Source organism: Pteropus alecto, unplaced genomic scaffold (assembly GCF_000325575.1).
Source record: "Pteropus alecto unplaced genomic scaffold, ASM32557v1 scaffold106, whole genome shotgun sequence".
NCBI classification, from domain to species: domain Eukaryota; kingdom Metazoa; phylum Chordata; class Mammalia; order Chiroptera; family Pteropodidae; genus Pteropus; species Pteropus alecto.
The window spans coordinates 9960282-9969806 of NW_006442103.1; the positions used below are offsets into that span (position 1 = coordinate 9960282).

General features: G+C 44.8%; 1 protein-coding gene across 1 annotated transcript in view; it reads right to left on the reverse strand.

The window, feature by feature from the left end:
- Positions 1-2542: 2542 nt before the first annotated feature.
- SORT1 (sortilin 1) overlaps positions 2543-9525 on the reverse strand; it is a 38050-nt gene continuing 31067 nt past the window's right edge. Inside the window, exons 15-19 of the mRNA XM_015595561.2 lie at positions 6466-6582; positions 5009-5117; positions 3509-3615; positions 3102-3225; positions 2543-2899 (exon numbers count right to left, since the gene is read on the reverse strand). Coding sequence (XP_015451047.1) covers positions 2885-2899; positions 3102-3225; positions 3509-3615; positions 5009-5117; positions 6466-6582 — 472 coding nt within the window. The 3' untranslated portion in view covers positions 2543-2884. The remainder of the gene's footprint in view (positions 2900-3101; positions 3226-3508; positions 3616-5008; positions 5118-6465; positions 6583-9525) is intronic.

Below are 9525 nucleotides of genomic sequence, written 5' to 3' on the forward strand. Positions count from 1 at the left end.
CTGGATTGGCGAGCTCAGACCACTTTGAACAATCTGATATGTCCAATCTAACTTAAGATGCTAAATTCTATTGCTGAAACCTCCAGAAATAATCTCTTTTGCTACCATCAAGGCTGGGACTTTACACAATGATATGCTAATGCTTTACTTTCAAAGATGATGCTCATAACCTAACATCAGGAGGACAAATTAGAAATCTTTTCTTTTTAGACGCATCATGGATTTAGGCAGTTTTACTCACTGGCTGAGGGCGTACACTTGTGAGTGCGCAGGCTGATGCAGAAAGCTAACCAGGGAATATAAAGGGAATGAACCAGGCTTGTTAGCAGTCCTCAAACCAACTGAGCCAGGTAGCCAGTCAGGGACAGGAAACCAGGAGAATGGAGAAGGTGACTCAGCATCCTGCACTCTTGAATAGTGACCTTCCATGAGCTGAGGGGCAGTTTTTAAAACGCATATTTAAAATTATCGTTACTTTTGTTTTCAGCCATGAGAAACAGAATAAAATTATCTGTTTACCAAGGGGCACAAAACACTGCTCTGAGAGAAATGTCTCTGCCCTGCAGAATGGCAGGTGGTCTGCGAGCAGGAACCCTCTCCAGGTATGCAGCACGTGCACGCATAAAAATGACAGGAGTTCGGGAGACAACCGACCAGGATTGCTCGTAACACACTCAGAGACCCTGGGGCAATCTACTCAATTTTTGTACTTCAGCTCCATCTCCTAAAAAAATACGGATTACAACCCCTGCCTTTTTTTTTAACCTCGCAAGAATGTCATGAGGTTCAAATGACATAAGGCAAATGAAAGTGCTCTGAAAATTGCTAAATTCTACAGAAATCTTAGGTATCATTATATGCAAAGAACCCTCCTGTTATATGGTTAGAGAAAAATATGAACTTTCCTACATCTTATAAGTGATCAGAGAATCAACATATATCAGCACACCTAGCCCAGTGAGTACATGCTGGCAGAAAAAGTGTAGGTGTAATTAGGTCTTTTCTGGGCATCAATTTCGCTTTGAGCAGGAGGTAAGGGTGTCTAGGACAACGGCTGACACTTTGCCATTTGTGAGCAGGTTATTCTTTGGAATAATTTTTAATTATTTTTAATTTAAAAACAATGCGAAATGAATGAAAGACTAGTGCTCTCTGGCTCTTACAAGTATTCTTGTCACAAAAAATACCCTAACTTTATTTCTAACTGAAGCTCCCTGACTTGTTTAATTTTACTGTAGTTTCAAAGTCTCTAAAATTCTCCATCCACTCCCTCCCCCACTTGCCCTGCTGCTGTTACTCCATTCTGGTGAGGAAAGAACTTAGCCATCTGCTCACACGTTCTGACAAAAGTCAATTTGGCACATTTACTTTTTACTGACTTTCTAGCCATAAAATGAACGAGCAGCAAAATGGCCTGTACCAAAGAAAGTCCCAATCATAATTATTGGGAGGAACTGTGACCAGCACAGTACATACCTAAGACCTTGGAAACATACTATAGTACATTCCTGTATAGCAAATATTCGAGCTGTATTAAAACTAGTTATTGAAGCTTTCCATTCCTATATGGCCAACCCAAAATCTACCTCACTACATTCTATAATTTATTTAATTTAAAAAAATGTCAAATGGAAAATTTAAATTCAAAATATGGACTTAATGTATCACACAAAACATCATCTGCGCTGGAAGTGTCAGCTGGTTTTAGGCCAATACATTACTTGGCAAAGCAGGGAAAAAGGGGTGAGGAAGAGAGGCGAGCCTGGCAATAAAATTCCAATTAAAAAAAAAAAAAGCCTATTAATCTGAAAACATGTCTTCCCGGCTCCATGTACAGCAGCCACCTAAGAGGAATCAAATAAGCAGCCATTATAACGATTCGCCAGTGAGCCAATACAGCAGGTAGAAGGGCACATGGAAGACTGGTGTTCAGTCCTCAGGGACTACACCCTGCATGCCACCATCAGCTCGAGCAAAGCGATCACTCAGCCTGGGCAGACATCCAGGGCAAGCCTGAACCCTGTCCTTGAGTAAGTCCACTGGCACACATACAAAGCATGGCTTGAAAGATCTCGGAAGAAGGAAGAATTCCTCCTTTAATAGGTGCTAAATCTAGTCAATTCTCTGCTGCTCCCTTTTTCCTGTCCCAAGTTAAAAATATTGTCCTTTGAGTTTTCCTGATTTAGTGTCTTGGAAGCACATGGTTTAGTCACCAAAGGGCAATTAACAAGGGTATTGCCTAATTAAACAGGGAAAAGAAAAATCACTGTGATCTATGGTCCCTGAAAAAAAAAAGAAAGAAAGAAAGAAAAGTAGGGATCTGTGTGCTGAGCTGGTGTGTGATGTTCCTGGAGCAGGGCTGTCCCCAGACGGGTAAAGACAGCCCAAGTTGTGCCAGTCACTTCAGCCTCTGTGTTTATCTGTGCATCTGCTTTTTGTCACCAGCAGAGCCCAGGGACAGCACCAAGTACTTTGTGAGAGTTGATGCTGGAGCTGGCAGGTGCCCTAGGGCAGGTACCATGCAAAACATGCAAGAGTGGGGTTAGCAAAACGTTCCCTTTAAATTCCATTTCATTTCCCTTAAAAAACAAAACCAAACCAAAAGACCCCATACTTTGCAAAAAGACAGAACTTGAAATAAGAAGTTAAAGAATTAAAAATTTCCCTTCTTCTCAGAGCCAATTGTAAGAGCATTTAGGGTTTTGCGCCCTCGCCCGCCCCCTACATTTCTTTAGTGGAGGTCCTTCTGGCTTTGACGGAAGCAGCAGAAACAAAGCTGGGTCCCTTGCAATGGGAAATTTATTTCCCTAAGTCGGAGCCACAGGGAGTGTTAAGAGGTACTGCGGTTCCATCATCCACGCTCAGTCCCAGGTCCTTTGAGGAGCTATTCCAGGAGGTCCTGAAACAACAGACATAGACCAAAAATTCCCATTTTGAAAGCAATTGCCTCGTATCTGGCTGACTAAGTCTTATAGTCATTAAGTTGCTGCTTCTAGCTTATACCCTCCTTTGCCTCAATTGTATCTTGATCATGAATAGGAGAAGAATCACTTTTTTTTTTCTGTACTTCTGGACCACCCCTCAAGAAGAAATAGTCTCACCTCATCTGAGTCGTCATGATAACCACTTTTATGAGTGCGGGAGGCTGTGTCCAAAGCATCCACGCCATCCACACCGTTGGCCTCTGCATGCTGCTGTAGCACAGAGTACCGATGTACCAGGAACCTGTGGACAGGAAGCTCTGTTATGCCCCACATGGTGAGGAGTGCATTTCTCATAGGACTGTGGATTTTCTGTGTTTTATACACTCACAGAATGAGTCACACATATAGGAAGCATGGCCCATAGTTGGCATATGGAAACTATAAGAGCCAAGAAGATTTAGGCCTGATGTTTTAGGACATCACTTCAACTAGCTGGTTTTTGCCAAGGGCAGACTCAACCATACACCCTTGGCTGACTTTCTGGTTTGAATGCAGCACCTGCGATTGACTTCCACGTTCCTTACCTTCCCCCACAGACATATTTCTTCACAATGAGCACTCCTGCTACAACTGTGACCAGCATCAGTCCCACAGTGGCCAGGATAATCGGAACAGAATTTGACCTGGAATTCTTGATAAAGTAAAACACAAACAAAAAATTTCACGTTTGCATATTCTAGGGTTGAATTCAAAAAGGCCACTCATTCCCTTTATTTTTCTGAACGATCTGAAGTCTTTAGACATTTCATGATGATACTCTTCAACCCCCAAGATGAACCATCTCAGTGTTACCAGAATATTATAGCTGGCAGAGGGTCACCAGAACTTCAACTGCCTTGAAGCTGTCAGAATGGTGCAAACTCAGTGGCTTCAATGTCAAAGTTACACTGGAAGCCTTGGAAACCTAGATCAAAAGGTAACTGACTGTTCCCCACTATAACTATTTATAAGTCTTGGCGCTTTTAAGGGTGGAGCAAGAAGGGGAGAGTACGATAATAATGAGCTGAATGAATCTAGAAAAGGGCCATTACCTGGGAAGCAGCTGTGCCAATGCTATATCAGGCGGGCCATCATATGACATCAAGATTTATTTTTTTACTTAGTTTTTGGTATGTTTTTACAAATAAGCCTTTTCATATCATTGTTTGAGTGTGACCTACCTGCTTCTGGGTGGGAGATAGGGGGTGTGTGTTTTCAATGTATCCAAGAGGAGACGAAGCTGGATTCTGGGACAAGCTGTGTCCCTGTGGACGGGAGTCCTGTGCAATCACACACACAAACACTCTGAGGACAGCCACCAGGAGTGCAGGGCAGGGGTGCAGAGAAAGAGGAACTTGCCCCCTGACAAATACACACACCCACACATTCTTCTCCCACTGCCTTAATCCCACCCCTGGTCAGGTCCTTGTCTTTCAGAAGTTCCAGGAGGGACTACAGATTGTCCACCTCTCATTTTACAGATTAGAAAACTGGGGACCACAGTTTATTGACCTAAGTCACACTGCTTGTCCCGTGCTTCTTTATCAAGAAGTTTTCTCTGAACATATCCCTAAATCCCAGCCAGACAGTTCAGTACTGCAAACCTATAATCAACCCCATAACTTGCTTCTAAATCAAAACCAGCCCAATATTACAAAGAACACACTTGGCATGACTGGGCACAGAGATCCACCCTACCTACGGTCCAGTGCGCTTCTCTTCCACATGTGCAAAACTCCAGCCCTTTACAGCCAAACTTCTTCAGTCTCTTTTCTAAATGACCCCGAGCCTCAGAAATTTCCTCAACTCCATGCTTCTAAGCCTTGGAACTTTATGGAATACAATTTTTTCCCCAACAAAAACGTGTTCAGTATGTGAGCTTATAATTGGGTTATGTGACCCCACCCGTCATCCTAACAGTTTCCTTTGACAGAAGTAGTCTGGCCACCCTGTATTACGTAATAAAATTCTGGATGCGTTGACTGACTATTCCTGATAGAATACAAAACCACGCTTGCGCCTGAACCAGATCTACTTTAACATACCTGCTTTTCTGGATTCAAAAAGTTGCTTGTGCATTTCTTTTTCAAGTCTTTTACTTCTCGAGCTGGATTCACTCCACCTTGGCACCTGTCCCCTGGAATTTTCCGGTACCTGAAAGGCAGATCAAATTTGTTAACAGAATAAAAGGATGTATGCCTGGATTCTTGCCTATATCCTGAAAATAAGATTTGAAAAGCTACAGAAAAGCTTCTCATCCTTACACTACCTTTCGGGCCTCGGGGGAGATCCACAGGGAGGTCTGGGGATGTTTTGTGTAGTTTCAGGCCTTGAACAGACCAAGCATCCCTGGCCTCGCTGCAGGGACACGCCCGCCTTTCTGCCTTAGGCGACTGTGCCAAAGAACTGTGACCTGGGAAAGCATGTTAACACGTGGTACGAAAATGGGAGGGGGAGTGTTTATCAGGGGAGCGGGCAGTGCGGCTCCTCTAAATCAGTACTGTCTAATATGGTAGCTATTTAATTAAAATTAATTCAGTTCCTCAGTCACTCTAGTGTCAGTAGCCACACAGGGCTCATGGCTACCAGACGGGACACAGCAGACTATAGGACCTTTCCATCATCACAGAAAGTTCTGTTAGACAGTTATTTTTCTAGAGTGCTCTAAAACCTTGCTCAGATCTCTCTGCAGAGAGGAGCTGCTTTTTACTCTGAATAATGGTGATTCATCTGTCACAATAAGGGAGAAAAGCCATCTCACCCGTTTGTTATCAGGTGCTCCTCTCTGCCATACAGACAAAACTCTAGGTCGTGGCCCTTCAGCTCTGGCTGTTCCACACACTTGGAGTCATTTTCTGGACGGAAGTAGCCAAAATCACTGCAAGAGTCAACAAATAAAGTATCTTTCAAAGTTGCTTAACGACAGTAAGTGACTAGCAATGAAGATTTTAAGTGGGGCAGTGGATGGTTAATATTCCAGTCTTGAGTTTCTAAAAAGTAGCTCAGAAAGGCTTATTTCATCTATAAAGAAGGTCCATTTAGGAAAACAGACATGGAGGGCTTAGCTGGTGGTGGGAGGTGAGTAGCTTATGGATGGGCCTGGTTGACTCAGGACTCAGTGGCTAGGAGCCCTGAGGCTGGAAGCCCTGCACAGATAGCTCAGGCTCTGGGAAGGGAGTGACTGCGACCCATGCCACTAAGACAGGTAAACAATGGCATCAGAGTCCGATCTAAACTCAGGAACACTTATATGGTAGCTATTTAATTAAAATTAATTCAGTTCCTCAGTCACTCTAGTGTCAGTAGCCACACAGGGCTCATGGCTACCAGACGGGACACAGCAGACTACAGGACCTTTCCAGCATCACAGAAAGGTCTGTTAGACAGTTATTTTTCCAGAGTGCTCTAAAACCTTGCTCAGATCTCTCTGCAGAGAGGAGCCGCTTTTTACTCTGAATAATGGTGATTCATCTGTCACAATAAGGGAGAAAAGCCATCTCACCCGTTTGTTATCAGGTGCTCCTCTCTGCCATACAGACAAAACTCTAGGTCGTGGCCCTTCAGCTCTGGCTGTTCCACACACTTGGAGTCATTTTCTGGACGGAAGTAGCCAAAATCACTGCAAGAGTCAACAAATAAAGTATCTTTCAAAGTTGCTTAACGACAGTAAGTGACTAGCAATGAAGATTTTAAGTGGGGCAGTGGATGGTTAATATTCCAGTCTTGAGTTTCTAAAAAGTAGCTCAGAAAGGCTTATTTCATCTATAAAGAAGGTCCATTTAGGAAAACAGACATGGAGGGCTTAGCTGGTGGTGGGAGGTGAGTAGCTTATGGATGGGCTTGGTTGACTCAGGACTCAGTGGCTAGGAGCCCTGAGGCTGGAAGCCCTGCACAGATAGCTCAGGCTCTGGGAAGGGAGTGACTGCGACCCATGCCACTAAGACAGGTAAACAATGGCATCAGAGTCCGATCTAAACTCAGGAACACTTCGTAGTTCTTTTGTTTACCTCCAGGTAACTCATTATTATGTTATCTGGAGGTGTACCAGGGGGTATATGCAAACCTTTCCTGCCCTCTCCATTTCTGACCCGCTTAGCTTCTTAGATGGTCCTCGCCTCCAGTGCGCACGCCCTGTCCTGCCCTCCATTCTATCCCATTTCTCCATAGTGCCACCCATCTGCTCTCCTTTCTCCCATTTCCCCAAAGAAATAACATACGGCCTCCTCTCCAAGCTGACCCTCTTCCTGAGCATCCTTGGCCCCAACCTTCAAACTGCCCCGGGACCTGCTTCACTGCCAGTGTGGGAGGGACCTTCAGGACCACTCACCTGGCGGTTTCTCCTCAGCCAGCATCTGTCCTGTTCCTTCACCGTCCTCTGCCTCACTTGTACTATTTTACTCATTTACTTTTAATTTTGTGTGTTTTGGCTTCAAACCCCTCTGCAACCTTGAAAATGAACATGAGGCCCCAGTAGGGATCACTAATCATCCATCCAACCCAGGGCACCCTCCCTGGCCTTGTTAACCTTGACCGCCTGTTCTGTGACACCTGACACACGCCGTGCTCCCACCCACCTCGGCACTGCAAAGCTGCACTTGTCTGTTTCTCTGGTCACTGATGGCTCTTCTCTTTTTTTACCCCATAAATGAAACGGTTCCAAAGGTTCTATAATTCATTCTCTTACTTTGTATCTATTCTCCCTCTGTGAGCTTAACTATTTGTTGCAACTAAAACTTCCAGGTTTTACCTCTTGAGCTCTAATCCTCCATTTCCAAATACCTGCTAGATATTACACCTAAATCTGTTGACAGAACCTCAAACAGAACGTTCAAAACACATTTTTTTCCCTTCATGCCAGCCTCTCCTATTATTTCCTTATGTTTGTCCCTGACACTACCTTCATCACCTAAGTTTCAAGTTCAGCCTGAGCATCCCCCTGCTACTCACTTCGTTATCGTGACTACTGTGACGTCCCCCATGGCCTATCTTCCAGCACACCCTGCTTCTTCTCAGATGCTCATGGTCAAATCCCGCCGCTCGTCAGGGCTCAGCTCAAACGCCACCTTCTCACTCAAGCTTTCTTTGACCTGCCTACTTCTAGCGGGGAGTAGCCTTTCCCTCTCTAAATCCCTGGGGGCACTTACCACCTTCTGTTTTACAACATAATTGCGAGCATCTTACCAGGAGGGTCTAAAACAAACCTTCTGTTTTCATTTTGCACTGCCCTGTGCACAGCAAATATTCAATGAATACTTGGGGAATATATAGATGCTGCTTGTACTTCAAAGTTTTTCTGACAAATATTTAGGTGAGATGTTGGGAGAACCTAAGATGAAGAAGCCATCACCCCTCCAATAGCAGAGGGAAACTTCCAGTAAAAATTTTAGGTATTCAATCCAAAATTTCAGGGAAAGTACCCTTGCCACTCAAAAGGTCCACATTTCTCAAGCACACGTGGTTCAGCGTACGGGCTCTGGAGCCGAACTCCGGGTTCACATCCCGGCTCCACCACTTCACGGCTGACTGACTGTGGGCAAGTTAATCGCAACCTCTCTGTACCTTCATTTCTTCCCTTTGTGAAATGGAAAAGACAGCAGTACCCGTCTCGTAGGGCTGCTGAGGTTAGGTGTAAATTAGGACAGTGCCCGGTACAGTTAGTGCCCCATAAACTATAGCTGCTACCATTACTTCTATATGATTATCAAATATAACGTGCCTTCCAGGAGTCCAGAGCTCAGTGGTGGAACCAAACCTATACTCGATGATTAAAACACAGTAATGGGGGTTCAGTGGGAGCCGAGGTGAGGGAAACTTGGGAAGGCTTTAAAGAGGTGATATCTGAGCTAAGTATCAAAGGCCAAGTAGGAATCCATCAGGTTTGGGGGTCAAGCAGGGACTGTGGAAAGACTTTCCCGGCAGAGGAAGCAGCATGTGCAATGGCATGGAGTCGGAAGCACAGCATGTCTGGAAAATAGGAGAAGCTCAGAAATTAAGAGCCTAGCCTATGTGCAGTCAAGGGTGGGCAACAGCGCTTGAAGAGTTTCATGGCATCAGTGAGCTCTAGCCATACGGCATCAGTGATCTGAGAGGCATTTTTCCCGTGGAAACAGAGAAGGGAGGACCCCTGGCCATTTCACAGACAGTTATAAGCCACGCTGGGTCAGACTCAGGTTCCCTAAGACCCATATTCTCTGTCACCTGTGGTTTGAGAGAATATGATGTAGGGGGACATGACTGCTATCTATCTGCCTCTGTTCCAATCCTTTAGGATCCACTTTTACCTTCTGTCAGTATCCGTAAGATTAATATATGTGATGTAAAGCAGTCCCCCTTATTTGCCTCCTTGCTTAGGCTACCTAGGGACTGCCTTGCCCTTGCCTAATCAACTAACTCCATACCAGCCACACAACTGATCCTTAAGCCTGGATGGTCCTGAACTCTAGGGAATTCACCTTAATGGCCTCTAAACCTTGGGGAACATATAGGGACCATAAATGTACCGATGTCATCTCATGTCTCAGGATAGAACCACTCTCTCTGCCTTCAGCCCTGCAGGTGGCCC